Raw genomic sequence first — 16,648 nt, 5'->3', positions numbered from 1 at the left:
CCAGCAGTGAATGTATTGTTACACATAATCAATAACGTCGTTACGTAGAATATAAGTCATACAAAATAGGCCACACCATATCTCCTTCAAGTATCTGTCCTTCCACGCGACATTCAAAACATTCCAAATAAAAAAAACAGAAGATTCTACGTGCGTCACGTGAAGAGAAAACAACCAAAAAAAGTAAGAATCGAATCAGTTTTTGTGAATCAATGTATCGTGCAAATCGATGCAACACTCCCGCCCAGTGACATGGCAAGTACAGTACAACACGAACGGCCAGATGGCGGCGTTATAAGCGACGCCGACTTCCCCTACCCAACATGGCGGGGCTGGGTGAGTTGGGGGAGGGGGGAGGTGGGGTCCCCCCCCCCCCTGGGGCTCCCTGCGGGGTTCGGGGCGGGGGGGGGGCACGGGGAGGCCGCCCCCGCCCCGCGCGGGACTCGCGAGGCGGGCCCCCCCCTACCCAAGATGGCGAAAGGGGGGGGGGGATGGGGGAGGAAGCGGGGTGGTCACGTGGACTGCGCGCGCGCCAATAAGAGCGGCGGGCGACGGCGGCGACGAGGGCGGCCGCCATTTGTGAGGAGGCGAAGGAGGCGGCGGCGGTGGTGGAGGTGGTGTGGGCGGCGGTGGCGGAGAAGAAGAAGCAGAAGGAGAGTGACACTCTAAGAAGCAGGAACGACGAGGGGGGGAGCCCACGACGACGACGAGGAGGAGGAGACAGGAGTGGGTGGCGAGTGGCCGGTGTGGCCGGGGATGATGTCCGCGCCCAGCATCGAGCAGGTAAGAAGGCCCCGGCTCGCTAGTCCCAGGCCCCCCCGGCTCTCTAGCCCCAGGACCCCCCCGGCTCGCTAGTCCCAGGACCCCCCCCCCCCCCCCGAGGTTCGCTTCGATCACTACCGCAGCAGATTCATCGGACGACCCCGAGGAGTCGGCTGTGATTAACGACGGCGGATTTGACCGGCTGACAATTGGCGGACAAGTTATGTGCAATTTGTATACCTACGTGACTTTACCGAAAGAACCGAAGAGTATGTCCACAATTGGCTGAAACCAGGAAAGTGTGCCCAGCGGGATTAAGGGTGAATTTGTACGTTCATTTAACTACAACCAGTTGACTACAAACAAGCCTCGACCACACAAAGTCCACGGCAACTCCTGAGTTGTTACCAGTGGGAAAGAGATTCTAAATCGCGACAAGTGCAGTACTTTATTATAAACGACCAGCTAACTACAGCAAAACCAGTAGACGTAGTGGACTTGTTACATTCAGTTAACTACAGCCTGGAGGCTACAAACAACGCAAACTACGTACACAGGCAGTAAACTATCCTAACAAATACAAAAGAAATAACCAATTATCGTTACTGGTACAGATAGTTTATCGATACATAGCTCTAGTTCAATGTAATAGTGTATAGGAATAATATAGTGTATAGTTTAGTTTACGATACTTAAACTGCAACCAGCATCCCGGAGATTTGAGCTGATTATTATTAGTCGACTACAGGCCGCAGAATGCAACTAATGACCGGAAACTATACATGTCAAAGTGCACTCTCACTTGCACTACACTCGAATAACCAATTGCCTACACTCGAGTAACCATTAACTACACCCGTAACGTTACATCGACACTCAGAAAAAAAACATCCAGCAAACTCTACTAGGTAAAACTACTTTAGTAAAATCATCTCACTGCATCCATGTAACCACACCTAGCACTTTAATATCTATACAACTACAGCAGGTAAAATACACCCATTGCACTCCACTCCATAACCTACGATGGTTAGCACACTTGCCATACTACAAACAAGCAGACATCTGACATTTGACACCCAGCACTTTCCACGTGAAGAACTGCACCCATTTAACTCTCTTTGGCAGTGATATCCAGCAACACCCGCCAACATACAGCCACTTACACCAAGGCCTGGTTTAAAGAGACTGCATCCCGTCAAAACGCAACTCGGAGCCCTCGGCACAGAACATTCACCACATATTTAACTGCGTCTGCCACGCAGCCAATATCCAAGCAACCTCCAAATAGAACACGTGTATCACACTGCACTCACCCACCCACCAAGCACTTGCAAAACACCCAGCACCCAACACTAAGGCCCAGTCCGGTCTCCCTGCACCAACCCACCCAATTCTGAGGTCCCCACAAATGCCCAGTAACCACACGAGCCGAGATGCCACTTTCCCCAGTCTGGCTGTCCGCGTGCTAATTGTGATCTCACTGTGTCTGTCTCTACCTTTCATGCACCGTGGATTCCACTCTCCACCAGAGACCAAAAGGACAAGGGAATAAAGGTGAGAGCTCAAGCATGCACCAGGCTGACTTTACAGTCCTGTATTCTCGTCACTTCTATTTTACCCCTCCCCCCTCTTGTATGTTTGATATATCGTTCATTGCCTTTAGGCAGTGGGGGCGGGAGCCTGGCTCTTCTTTGCTGCTTATAACTGTTGTGAACTGGGAAAGGACAGTATTTTGTAACTGGCACGCGATGGCTGTTGAGAATGGACTTCTCCTTGGGCGTTTGTGCCGCATGATGGTAATGTTTTGAGGCCTGTGGCGACGTGGCCAAAGAGCTGAGCTCTACTTTGCTGCCAGCAATGTGGCCGCACCCTTCTCGCGTGCCCAGCCACACTTTTGTGTACCCTGCCGGATGCTACACGTGCCCGTGTCGAACCCCCACCACGCCCCCTTTGTCTCGTGCATTCTTTTTCGTCTTATGTGTATCCCGCCTGCTGTGTGTCCGCCCCCCCCCTTGTGTGCATGCAGTTCAAAATGGAACAGTGCATCAAAAGGATGGGGTGACTGATGACGAGTTTGACGCCTACCTTGGTACCCAGACCAACCAGGTGGGCTGGCAGCATCTGACCATTTTAAAGGAAGATGCCACCTAAAAACACACAGATGGCTGTTCACGAGTAGCAAGGCAGGCTCTGTGCGTGTCCCAGGTTTTCTGATGCAAGCCTTAAGCTTGACGATAGGCAAAAGGACCTATTATTTGGGCAATAATTTCAATATGGCACTGTACAGATCTCCCTCCCATATCGTCGTGCAACATCAATGCAGCAACATCAATGTAGTGACATCAATAGAGTGCTCTAACCGAGCAGATGCCTGAATTTAAAAAAGTGTTTTTTTTCTTGCCAACAATACATACAACCTCGAGTCGCACAGCCTGAGTTGTATAGTCCGTTTACGTATCTGCAATGAGCTGTTTATTGGATTGTGGTTTTTTTGAAGTCTACCATTGTGTGGTTCTGGTCTATGTTAAGCTAATATTGGCGCTTGTTAATACGGAGTGAAATGTCTTTACTTGATGTGTCAGCCAGCAGCATAGCCATCTCTTAAACTAATTTTAGCTAATGTATATCATAATGTGACCCCATTTCTTCATTGTTGACCTTGGTTAAACCTTAAAACCGAGAAAAATTCCAGTTCTAATAAAATACATTGCATGTTGTTTGAGTTTGTAATTTAAAGTAGTACAACATGTAAGGTAAAATAACCATGTATTATGCAACTAATTGGTGGGTATTTGCTAATCTTTGGCTTTACATGTAATGAGCAATATCTTGTGGAATTCAAGTTGTTTTATCTGCAACAATGTTTTTGAGCCTAAATTCAGGAGTAACACCAAGCCCAGGCCTGGTTGTTTCAACCAGTGGTTCCAAAGCTTTGTAGGCAATAATTGGTGGATCATAGATTTGTGAATCTCAAACCTTGCTTGGTGTGAAGGTGACCAGAAGGTGACGGAGCAAGTGAGTTCTTAAATGTATCCGTCGTATGCTTTATTTAACCGGGATATGGAATACACCCGTTGAGACTCATTAAATGTTGCGTCTTTTGCATGGGCGTCCTGAAACATTTGAGTGTCCCCCCCCCCTCGTATGCATAGGTTTTATTTGCATACTCTGGATTCCTCGCACACATGCAAAAAGCACATTTTTTAAATGTAAATTGGCCATTCATCTCAATGCAGGACCCTTCGGTGAGGCTATTTGACGCTCCATATTATTGTGAACATGTTTAAAAGTAATGTGTTTTTGGCAGCATTTGCCACCATGGTGCCAAACATGCATCAACCAATGGGAGGTGACATTGGTTTACAGTCGTGTGTTGCAGCAATGATCTGTATCCGTGTGGTTAAACACTGTGCGTTTATTTGAAGAATGCCACTAAAAAAACAAACAGCTCTTGCGCATACCCACCTAGGACTGTCGTTTGAAGCTTTGCTAGTGAGAAAAAAAACATACTTTAAAAGGAATTGTAGGAGTACTGCTTTAGTGTGTTTTTAAGTGACTTTACTGCAGTGTAACTCTGTAGGCTGTGCTTCACATGGGAAGGGGGAGTGGTGTCGCAGTGGTGAATTTGGTGACCCGAGTTGGTATCTTAGAGCTATTAACATCAGCAGCTGGAAAACAAAACCAGCCGCGCGTGGTGACAACAATAACACTCCTAACTGGTGTTGTCTATCTTTAATATGTGCTCACTAACAGCACTTTCCCCTAGTCGTCTGTCACGCTTAATGGGGGCTTTTTAGTTATGAATGTCTTTAAACCCGTAGAAAAATGCAAATACCTCGTACATCACATTTTAAAATGGATGTTGATGAACTTGGCATTTAAAGTCCGAGCGAGGAATTATATTGTATCATTGCAACATCCACCGTGGATTTATATGCAACTATAATAAATTGACAAACTCGATAGTTCGACTTCCAGGGACATATAGCATTGGTACATATTTACAAGGGCTGATCTTTTAATACTGTTAATGGGAGGCATTTGGGAAAGCCTCACACGTTTTTCAGCAGGATTATCTTTTAGGATTGTTTGGCCTTTTCTATAAGTAGTGTTTTGCTTCAAGTGGGAGGAAAGCCGAGTATCTGGAGACAGCGTGTGTGAGGGGTGTCCACAAATCAGAATTCGGACTTTATGCTGGAGGAATCTAACGAGCTTTCAAGCTCTTTTTCGCGGATATCCAGTAGGGGCAGGTTAGAACGTTACAACAAGCAATACAAAATCACAATAGGAGTGCAAAGTATCAGGAAGGTAAACAAATCACTTAAAAGAAATATGCAATAAACATAACATTTTTATCTTACCAGGTAAAGCCCACTGAGCTATTAGCTTTTTCAGAAGTGACCTGGCCACAAATGATTGCTCAACGAAGTGGCTTGTGTGGGAATTTATGGCAGCAAAATAATGGAAATAATCTAGACGCATGTTAATAAATGTGAAAGGGAAAACCCAGAGCACCTGGAGAAAAAAAGTATGCTACCACGGGGAGAACGTGCAAAATCCAAATTGTCTTTGCCTGCTGGCATGCCTAGGTTATTGATTTGACAAAAAAAATCGCGTGAGTATGCACACGGTACTGCTTATCTTTTTAAATTCTCTGTTTAAAGTGAGGCGCATTAATGCATGTTCATGGGCAATTCGAATATTGCTCAATCTACTGCAGCATCACATAATTCTGAGTTCTGGGTGGGTATAAATAGCACTAATACAGGAAGTGTTTATCAGTAACTTAATAAGATTGCAGAATCATTACTTTGGTAGCTTCTGTGCCTGTTAACATTTAGCAATTTTGCTCCGGTTTTCTTTGGTTGTATCTAACCTTAAATTGTTATGTATTCATACTTGTGCAATTGCTTAAGGGTGTGTAATGCATCGTTTACAATTATTTGGCTGAAAACAATGCAATCGTTCAGAAGGTATTGGTAACAATTATTGAGGAAGCTCTCTAGCTTGTGCTTCAATGCAATTTTTGCATTCTCTGCCAAAGGGTTAAGTACATTAAATTAACTGCTGCTTGTGGTGCATGGGGATGTGCTGAAACCTGTCGGTTTAGCTTATCCAACAATGTGTCACTTTATAGGGTTTTAAATTGTGCCATCCCATGATGTGGTGTAAGATTCCCAGGATGTGATGATTGAGAGATCTAACTATTAACTATTTAAAATGTATTTGTTCAGCTCGTAGCATGCGTTGAACCGTACGTGTAAGAAATTATTATTTCTGGTTCATGTGGTAATACATTTTGTGCCATCGTAGTGTGTTAGCGTTGTATGTTTTACGATATGAAAAATAATTAATTGAATCTTGTTCCCAGAGAGGACAATGGAATTGTAGAGTGGGGTGAATTGGTACTTGCTATAAGTGTAGTTATGCATGCATGATGATTTTTAGAGCTCACTATGCATCTAACCGTGATTTGCCAAAAATCGCCCCAAAGTAAGAAATATAATTGATTCTCGAATCGAACTGCGACAGTTATTTAAATCGCTGATGCGTGAATCGTTACACCCCCTATTCCATACCTATGACGCACTTACGTGCAGCCAATCTTTTTAAAGCCCATTGTGTTTCCAAATGGCTTCTACCTCTTGACTGTTCAACCCCATCATTCATCACTGAGGTCTCCTGTCTTCTTAGTAAAAATCCATGGAGATATGAATCCGTGGAATGTTACATTGGCGCCAGGGACATATTGCTGTTTTAACCCATTCGTTTATGGTTCTGACTACGTACCATGTAGATAACGGAACACTAGCAGTAGTACGTCACGGCCTATACAAAGACGTGTACGTTTGTTATGCATGTGTATAAATGCAAACGGTTACATTTTTAGTAATCTCATTATTTTCAAGGAATCTTCAGAACGCGTGTCATTCAACAAAGTCCTAATATAAGTCCAAAAACACAATTTTTGTTTCTGAACCAGTGGCCGTTTTTGTGATTTGTGCACCGTTTTTGAGCTCTTGTTAATAATCAAATAACTTTAAAGTCTCTACAAGTGAGCATCTTTTGGTAATATACAGAATTCGCAATAACAAAAGTATTTTCACACTTAACAAAGCTGTAATCGCCTAGTAGGACAGTCGATGTGTGTTTTAGAATATTATGGCTGTTTACTGGGTTGCCTTCCACGTACAGTGCAGCTTCACACTTTGGCGGTGAGTGACTGCACATATCTGCCTATCATGTGAAGCCTGAGGAATTTGTGTTTTCATTGTCACGATGGCACTTAGGGTATGTGCCATTTTCCCGCAGCTTGTACTGTAACCATTATGGATGACCTTTGTATTTTGTTGTGAAGAAAATACATGCGTACGTGAAGACTGAATATTTATGAGCAACATGGCCTAGTGGTACGAGTGACATGGCCTAGGAACAGTAATGACCACTAATATCCGCCCAGCTGTTTAACAGTGGATGTTAAAGACCTCCGTGATGTAATTAGCAAGAATAAATAGGTTGTACTCGATTGGAATGGGCATAGCAATCGCCATCACTACTGCGGTAAAAAGCTTGGCAGTGCCCTCTTGAAAAAGTCATGAGACCTGAAGCTTTCCTGGATAAGCAAGTATGGTAATAATACAGGCACTAGCTGGGTGACTGAATTAGTAGTGGCTGCTGCTGTTGTGGGTGTATGCTGTCCCTGTGACTACTGGTGGATTTTTATTGAACCCACTTTAACCCCGATTAGCCTGAATTTAACCAGAATGTAGTTTTTTCGAATTGTATTGGTCGATGTAAATGTATTGTCTAACCTAATGCTACACGTGACCACGTGGTCACAAAAGGTCAAAATGTGTTAAATACCTCGAGGTAGTGCACCTCAATACCAAACACCTTTTAAAAAGTGTTGACATGAAGTTAATTGTAAGCTCCTTCAATCATGCATGTCCCGTGTCACATTCCGAACTGGTGTTGGCTAAATACATACGTCTTACCTGGATGTTTGTATTTGCTAAATCGTAGGTAATACAATATTAATGGGCTACATTGTAGTCCAGTGTAAGATGCAGTTTCCATCCGCAAGTCGGTCATTCATTGCCCACAACATTAGTTGAGTGCAAATGTTTTGTTTATTAGGCAGTGTTAATGTGCACTTCTCGTTTAATGTTTTCGGGCACCACAGTACATCTCCAGAAATAAACTTAAAAAATAAATGCATTTCGCAGTTTAGAAGTCAATCGGAAAAAACATGTTGCTCTAATATTTACCCAAGCACTGATGTAAGAATTTTAATAAGTGCGGTCATAGTTTTAATGTCACAGTTAACATTGAATTCTGTCGGCAATGATACTTCGTGTTCTGAACCCCATGTCCTACATATGCATTTAACACTGCTGCCCCGAACGAATTCAGGTTTCCAAATATAATAATTACCTGTGATATTAATTTTGGAGTACATGTTTGATTTTGTGATCAATGCATGCCGTGGGAAGGCTGGTTACGTATGCCTACCGGTGGAAGTTAAATGTTTCATTTAATCGGCGATTTTTGTTCAAATATACGTACATTTTTTTGCTGAATTGTAGTGGATATCGGGTTTACATGAACCCATTACAAACAACATGAATATAGACATAGATTCTTACACATGTGATTTGATGTATATATCGTGAGCCTAAATCATATTAATTAATTTGCATTTTTCAGCACAATTCTATATACGGTTATTTTTCTGTTTTTGCAGTATATATTGAAACTACAAATGTTCTACAAAGCTTAAAATATAAACATCATTCATCCGTGATGGCCTTGGGCTGTGTGCTGTACAAACCACGTGAATACCAAGTGTATTAGGCTAATCAGGCTAATTATTCAAATCAAGGATTGATTTCATTTGCCTCCTTTGCAATGTATTTTTTTACATAGTCATTGTGTTTCTTCTATAATGTGTCATTTGGATTGTCTGGCGCTACCTTGCTCCTCACTCTGTATTTGTTACCGTTTCCTACCATCTAATTTTCACTCGTATGGTTTTGTCTCATTATAGCCTTGGTCATTCTTAAGATTATCAAAAGGACATTTTTCAATTTAAAGCGACAAATCCCCATTCATCTATTCGCACATTGTTCCATGTGTGCATCATGAGCTTGGGAATACATTTTAATTGGTGACACATTGCAAGTTCTTGAATGCCTGCTTGCCTTGTTAACAGCTTGCAGTTTTAATCGCCAGAGGGGGATGTGTTGCGTCACAGCAGTGACACGGATTGGTCTGGTTGCTTTAGTCACGTTTGGCCGTAGCTTCAGGAGTTCCACGTCAGAATTTCGCAACAAGTGGAGCTCTCAGGTTCGTGAGGTGGGTGTGGTCCATCATGGTAATTCGGAAGTGTGGTGACGTGAGCCAGTGCGGCAGAATAAAGTTCGTGGTTGCTAGGCATGTACTTGGTTTATTAAAATGGCTATTTTATTATTTTTGTGCTTGTTATGCGTACGCTTTGAGTTGTGCATCAGCCGTGGAAAAACTAATGACCGAATTCACCAATGGTCGAGATTTGAACTTGGAACCCAAACACTGCTGCCCAGCCAGATTTTTATATCCATATGTAAATTGTAACATTACAACAAACATCCTGCTTATTAAAACAATGTGTGTGTGTTGCCACTGGCATTCACTCTTGCTTTCCTGCACGTTGAATCCCACAGGGTAACAGCTACCCCCGGATGTCCGAGTCCTACATGCCCAGCTACTACGGTCCCTCAATGGGATTCCCGTCGTACTCTCTAAGCGAGGCGCCCTGGTCGACGGGCGGGGATCCCCCCATGCCGTACCTCCCCACCTACGGACAGCTGAGTAACGGGGAGCACCACTTCTTGCCGGACACGATGTTCGGGCAGCCAGGTGGGCTGGGTAGCACCCCCCCTTACTTGAGCCAGCACGGCGCCTTCAGCTTCTTCCCCAGCAGCGGCGTGGACTTCTCCGCCTGGGCTACCAGCACCTCCCAGCCGGCGCAGTCGCAGAGCTCCCCGTACAGCAGCAGCTACGGCTACCCGCCGGCGCCCGGCTCTGCTCCCCTCATGGATGGCTCGGGAGGCTTCCACGGTGATGCGCTGGGCAACAAGCTGGTGCCTCCACCCATGATCAACAGCATCGAGCAGGGTATGACCGGACTCAAGATTGGCTGCGGCGTCGGCGTTGTCGGTGCCCCCGCCGAACTGGCCAAACCGGCGCACGCCGCCGTGGGCAGCCCAGTTGTTGGCAGCGGTGTCGCTGTGGGGGGTGGAATGCCTGTGCCGGCCACAGCGACCCCGCAGCCGCCCGTGTCGCAGCCCAAGCCCACGTCCTGGGCGGCCATTGCCAGCAAGCCGGCAAAGCCCCAGCCCAAGCTGAAGCCCAAATCGGGGCCTGGTTCTGCCAACGTGGTCCCGGTTGCAGCCGCTTTGCCGCCACCGCCCATCAAACACAACATGGACATCGGCACCTGGGATAATAAAGCGCCCCAGAGCAAGGCATCTCCACCGCACCAGCACCAACACCAGCAGTTACAGCAGCAGCTGCAACAGCAGCAGCAGCAGCTGCAGCAGCAGCAGCTGCAGCAGCAGCTGCAGCAACAACAACAGCATCAGGTGCAGCACGTGCCACTTCACATGGCTGCACCGCCACCTCAGCCATCTCCACCCCAGCAGATGCAGCAGCAGCCCATGGTGCAGCCTCCCATGCCGGGCCAGCAGCAGACCTTCCAGATGGCGTATGGCCACGTGGGGCCGCCGCAGCAGCAGCACTTGCTGCCCTCGCAGTCGCCACAGCAGCAGCATCATCATCATCCACAGCAGCATCTACAGCAGCCACTGCAGAACCGCTGGGTGGCGCCGCGCAACAGGACTGGGGACGGTCCCCCCACGGTGAACGTGCCGGGCCTGATTCCCATCAGCGTGGCGCAGCCGGGCCTGGGCCAAGAGGTGCACCCGGTGCTGGAGAAACTCAAGTCCATGAACAGCTACAACCCCCGTGACTTTGACTGCAGCCCCAAGAATGCGCGCGTGTTTATCATTAAGAGCTACTCGGAGGACGATATCCACCGCTCCATCAAGTACTCTATCTGGTGCAGCACGGAGCATGGCAACAAGCGACTGGATTCTGCTTACCGCTCCTTGCAGAGCAAAGGGCCCATCTACCTGCTGTTCAGCGTCAACGGGAGCGGACACTTCTGCGGCGTGGCCGAGATGATGTCGCCAGTGGACTACCAGACGTGTGCCGGCGTGTGGTCGCAGGACAAGTGGAAGGGCAAATTCGAGGTGAAGTGGATCTATGTGAAGGACGTGCCCAATGCCCAGCTGCGCCACATCCGGCTGGAGAACAACGAGAACAAGCCGGTGACCAACTCGCGCGACACACAGGAGGTGCCGCTCGAGAAGGCCAAGCAGGTGCTGAAGATCATTGCCGCGTACAAGCACACCACCTCCATCTTCGACGACTTTGGCCACTATGAGAAGCGCCAAGAGGAGGAGGATAACCTCAAGAAGGTTAGTATGACGCCCTCGCGTGAATGGCAAGTGTTCCTAGCGCGTGCCGAAAGATGCTTGTAACGTGCGATTTGTGTTTTTAAAGCAGATATGCGACAGGAGCGATAAGTTTCTCTAGAGAAGAAATTCTGATTATAATTCTGGATAATTGATTTAATGGTATGTAATGTTAAGTATTGACTTTAATAGCAGTAGGTTAACTAGTGTTTTTTTACACAAGCGTTTGAAATAATCTCGTGAGTATGTATGTGTTAATTGAATGGCAAAATCCATGAAAATAAATATTGAAAACCCATAAAATTCTGGAGAAAACCCACCACTCGCCTGGCCTCATTGCCAGTGCTTTCAAGCTGTTTGCACGGAAATACGTCTCTTAAGGGGAAAGCTCTTTTCTGTTGACATGGAAGAGATGTGTTCCGTGAAATGAGTGGTTTAGAGGGATGAAAGCATCAACATTGGACCATGTGCAGTTCACTGAAAGGGAACAATGTACAAAAAATATTTCAGCAAGGTTACTCATTGCTCTGTCGACACATGGACTTACATCATCCCTTTTGTAATCTGTTATTCACTCAGGGAAGACTCGCTTCTACGGTAGGGCCATCGGGAAGGTCCTGCAGTGAGATTATATAAAATTACATTATTTCATGGGTTTGCATGTGTGATGACAGTACCGAGTGGAAATATCGTGCATACAAGGGGATGACTAAACAATCCACCCACGTCTATAAACGATTTACTTGCTACTTTCTCCATGCGACCTTCATTTTAATGATCTCCCCCACGATAATTTCTCCGTGTGCCACCAATCTCACCTCCGAAGGTGTTGGATTTATTATGCACCACTACAATCGCACGCAAGGATTTTCTTTTGTTAAGTGGTATCTATTTAATACAGGTTGTAAAACCAATAACTACATAAATGAATACGCTAACTGTGGATGGACATTGAATGCAATGATTCCACAAACACGTTTTTGAATCTTCTCTTTGCTCAGAGGTGTTTTGTTATTATGAACACATAAATGTAATTTGTTGTATGCGTACTACGTGGGTGAGACTTGCCAATCGATTGCTGACTTTGACGTTCCGATGAGTTTGGCAGCTTTTTGATATTGTCGCTCGAATTGTGTTTCAGGAACGTCAGACCCGTACCAAATAGCGTGCGGAGCTTGGCGACGCGCCACTGGAACTTGTGCTGACACTGTGCAGGCTTGGAGAAGTGAAGCTTTGCTAATATAGCAGCACTGCACCAAGAGATGATGACGACGACGATGGTGATGAAGGGGGGAAAAAAAGCGGCTGCTTCCTTGTGCGTTCAGTGGTATCTCGCTTCTGTCTTTAACGCTGTCCCTTTGAAGCGTAGTAGCAAATAAACGGTATAGATGGTCGTATATACCTAATTACTATGACTATTAATCTCGTGAATGGTTCACAAAAATGTTGATTAAAAAAAAATCTTTCATTGATTTTGTTTTTGGAGACTGACCTGATATCCATGTCGTACCCATTTTTTAAAATAACTCTATTGTAGTTTTTTGCTATTTTTGTGATGTGTAATCTGAATCTCATTTTGCGGCTGTGATTTGTGTAAGCAGTGATACTATGCATACATTTGTGTGGCCACAATAGAGAATACATGCTCCAGGAATGAAGCTGAATGACTGATTTACTGTAGTTTGCTACTTCAATGCTTGCTGGTAATCGAAAGAAACCGTCTTTCATTTAATGTATTTTATCTTTGATTTTTTTTGGGTTTTGAGGACTGATGCAGGGACACCCCTTCTTGGAAAAAATCGTAGATGGTCAAAAGGAGAAAAAAGAGTGAAAAAATTACATTCACCGTGTTTTGCCGATGACTTAAAAAAAAGACTGGATGCAGACTTTTGAAATCGTACTGTTGGACCTTGGTGACAGAAACTCCAACCACACACACACACCATCGTGCTTTTCAGCATCATTGTTGACTTGCCAAAGTGGCTCCCTCCTCTCAACCCCAAGGTCTCTGAGCCGCTCGCTCAGATAAACAACACGGCCGGGGAGAACAGTGGCGTTGGTTTTCTTCTCTTAGAAAACGTTAGCCTTAATAAACACAATATCCTACTTAGCAAAGCACGCCGTTTTGTCTCTTTTAATTTTGTTAATTTGTACTTCATTACACAAGTTGCATGAAACCCATACTGTATGTAAAAGCAGTCTGCACTGGAAAAAAAAACTCCCAAACAGGTTTGTATTGAGTTTTTGTGCACCGTTTTGCACGCACAGCCTGCTATTGCAAGATACTGTATGTATACAGTTTGTGTAAATCAAAATATATTAGTCATAAATGTGTTGCTGTCTTGGAACTGATTTCAAAGTTTAAAATAAACTGGTACATAAAATAGCAAAGGTATACCACATGTAACTGGTATGGTGTGCGATAAAGGTATGCATTAAATGCCCATGCTTGTGATGACGCAGGAGGATGCAAAATGTGAAAAAAATTAGCAGTGTACAAGCTGATGACTTTTTACCTGGGGACACTTGCACGAACAGTGGCTGGACTTTTGCTGTAGGAATGTTGAATTTCCACCTGCCTCTGTGCTGAAAATGGTATTTCGGTGCCGCGTTGTGTTGGCAGTAAACCACTGACCGATGTGCGAGGAATAAAGACGACTTGTAACACGCACAATTTTGCCAACGTACCAAAGTTCGAGTGCGACTGGCACGGCCTCCAGATCTGTGTTTTGCTCGAAGGCTTGCTTGCTCTGCAAGTAAAGCTCTGCAAATGTAACAGTCGTGGGCTTAGTAAAGTTATCTGGTAATGGGATGGTAAGCATTCTATCACCGTGTGAGATACAAAACGCATTTTGTCCAGAAAAGCCTCGGTCTCGACACTTTAAGGAGGGGGGGGTCCTTTTATCGTGACGATTGGCGAAGAACATTGCTCTCTGGATTCATGTCGGAACTCGAGAAATTGAAGATGATCCAACTTGCGAGGGGGTGGGTCGCGCTGTCCTGCCAGCAATTGGTCACCACGGCTCCCATCTGACCACACCTGGCAGGCCCCATTGATCACCCATGCAAGTGCTAACCAGACTCGATGGTGCTTTGTTTCAGGCATCTGAGATTCATGAACGTTTGTCGATTAGGTTGTAGGAAAATATAAAATCTAAACAGCCTCGTTATAATACCCAGAGTGATCGAGTTGATCGGTCGGATCTATTTTAACATCTGTTGGCAAGCATTCAGGCATAATTTGGCAGTGAGAACTTGTGTGTGTGTGTGTGCTAGCCTCCATCCAGGGGATGTGGTGTGTTTTGATGCTGTGCAGGATAATCTGCCCATGGTAAATAATGCCCACTGCAGGAACGCCTGTTTCCAATTTGAGAACCTGGAGAAGACCCATGCATACGAAGGCGTAACACTCAAAATCCATACAGGAAGGTCGATTATCTTCTTGGTTCTTTCGGTAAAGTCACGTAGAAAGGAAATTTTAAAAAATACAATTCTTAAGACGTTTCGGCCACAACACTGCTTGCGTTGTGGCCGAAAGAATCAAGAAGATGAATCCCTGCAGTCACGAAAGCTTTAAATAGAAGGTCATTTGGGTGCTGTGCTGCCAATGTGACCATTTATGCTAAATTGGGAACCGCAATCTGTGATCCACCAACCTTGCCTCCACACCAATGTCTCTAGTCGCACATCCACACATTACAACCCTGGGGCAACAAATCGTGTTTTATGCATGTAAAAGTTGCGCTTCGTAGCGACGACTTGTGCGAATTTCCTTTGCCACATTTCCTTGCACCGCAGTTCAAAGCCCTTAACAAAATGGAGGTTCACTGAATGGACTTGCTTGGCAGCATGCCCCTTTATCCGTTGTTCAATCTCCCCTCTCACAAAAAACTCTTCGCTAGAATAAACAACTTGAGCAACAACAAAAATGAAAACAACATTGTACATCAAATGTACGTAAATGACTACATTACTGTCGTATTGTTAGTGATGTATCGGACAAACTTGTACTGTTTTTTGTAAATTGTCCCTGCAATTACCACGTGAGGGAACAACAGTTAATTATCTTGCCGAGCAGGAAAGACTCGATGCGAATTGCAATATTAACACAGTACCTGCCCTCGCTTGTGTTGTCAAAAATTATATCTCCGTAGGGCATATATTAATGTTTTATTTATTGCCAGTTACGTCGCATACAATGTTTTTAGTTTCCAGACCAGTTTTATTGACGAATGTATTTTTTGTTGGTGTACTCTTACACCACTGCCAAGGCAGCAGCATCACCAAATAATTTAATATTTCCCAGGTCAATAATTGAGTTTTGGGTCAGAATGCGTAACTAAAAATGTGTCGTAAACCCTCCTCCACCCGACACAGAATTTATAAAATTGCCACGTGAATAAACGTGCCTGCTTTGAACTGGTCGGTACCTTCAGAATCCGAACCTTTATTTAAGAACCGGGAGATCAATCCACGCAGCAACAACAAAAATTTGTTACGAATCTAAATAGTGGTCGCGAAATGCTGCTACGTGGTAAAATTTTCCCAGGTCTAAGAGAACAGAGGGCACCATGACCAGTGAGCCACACGGTTCTAGCGAGAGGCGTTATACTGGTAGGAACCTTCTGGTTATTGTGTCCGTCCGTCTGTCTTGTATCCGAAAATGGGAGGGGAGGGGCTGGGTGGGGGGAGGGTGGGGAGGAGCTGGGTGGGGGGTGGGGCTGGGTGGGGAGGGACTAGTCACTTTGTGGTGTTCTTATAAAACTCAACGTTTAACCTACTCACGCCGGCTTGTGCCCGCCCTCGCAGTCGGGCATATTTGCGGAATACACCACGCCGCCGTTGACCCTGGCCATTGACCGAGCAACCCAACGTTCCTACCAGCTCTCTCCGCAGGAGGAATGTGTTACTCGATACGGTATGTACGGTCCGATTTGTGGACTCCGGTCTACGACCTCCTCGTACCCGGGGAATCCAGAAGGTGGCCTTCGTCTGGCTTTGTGGGGGCTCGGTATGAATCCCACCGACTACTGCTCAGGTTGGTAAGTAATCTCAGAGCCAGTTTAGTCGGGTTTGATAAGCCCATCGGTCTTAAACACTGAACTACATTTGCACTGCACTAAAATCCTACCGGCAGCTACAGTAGTTGGAGTTGCTGAGCAATGACCCACGACGTTGAACGGCCGGCAACAAACAGCACTAACAGAGTTATGCTGCATTGAATACGAGTTCACCATTTATTTGAATTGAGCAAGGTTGTAATAAGGAAGCAGCAACAACAACCACGTGGTGAGCAGCTGACGTCAAATGTTCGTCACACCAAGCTCTGCGGTCCTCTCCATATGTGAGGGCATTATCGGCCAATT

The 16,648-nt window shown here is 45.4% G+C and overlaps 1 protein-coding gene across 2 annotated transcripts; it reads left to right on the top strand.

Annotated features, from left to right (window-relative positions):
* The first annotated feature begins 564 nt into the window (after nucleotides 1-564).
* LOC144718631 (YTH domain-containing family protein 1-like) lies at nucleotides 565-13,684 on the top strand. Of its 2 annotated transcripts, XM_078594030.1 has the most exons (5): nucleotides 565-783; nucleotides 2,295-2,319; nucleotides 2,792-2,871; nucleotides 9,468-11,285; nucleotides 12,424-13,684. In XM_078594030.1, the coding sequence occupies exons 1-5, from the start codon at nucleotides 757-759 to the stop codon at nucleotides 12,445-12,447; spliced, it is 1,974 nt and encodes a 657-aa protein (XP_078450156.1). In that variant the 5' UTR covers nucleotides 565-756; the 3' UTR covers nucleotides 12,448-13,684. The 2 variants fall into 2 exon arrangements, with proteins under 2 accessions (XP_078450156.1, XP_078450157.1); XM_078594031.1 differs by lacking the exons at nucleotides 565-783; nucleotides 2,295-2,319; nucleotides 2,792-2,871 and adding an exon at nucleotides 8,873-9,120.
* The last annotated feature ends 2,964 nt before the right edge of the window (nucleotides 13,685-16,648 follow it).

Source organism: Lampetra planeri, chromosome 5 (assembly GCF_965212315.1).
Source record: "Lampetra planeri chromosome 5, kcLamPlan1.2.h2, whole genome shotgun sequence".
Taxonomy (NCBI): domain Eukaryota; kingdom Metazoa; phylum Chordata; class Hyperoartia; order Petromyzontiformes; family Petromyzontidae; genus Lampetra; species Lampetra planeri.
Note: the sequence above shows the minus strand (reverse complement) of the source record. Positions and strands in the feature narration are given on the sequence as shown.

Bases quoted from the DNA above. Each gene is read 5' to 3' on its own strand.
- LOC144718631 (XM_078594030.1), top strand. From the start codon at position 757: ATGATGTCCGCGCCCAGCATCGAGCAG. The intron at 2,320-2,791 runs GTGAGAGCTCAA...GTGTGCATGCAG, and splicing joins AAAAGGACAAGGGAATAAAG to TTCAAAATGGAACAGTGCAT. The intron at 2,872-9,467 runs GTGGGCTGGCAG...TGAATCCCACAG, and splicing joins TTGGTACCCAGACCAACCAG to GGTAACAGCTACCCCCGGAT.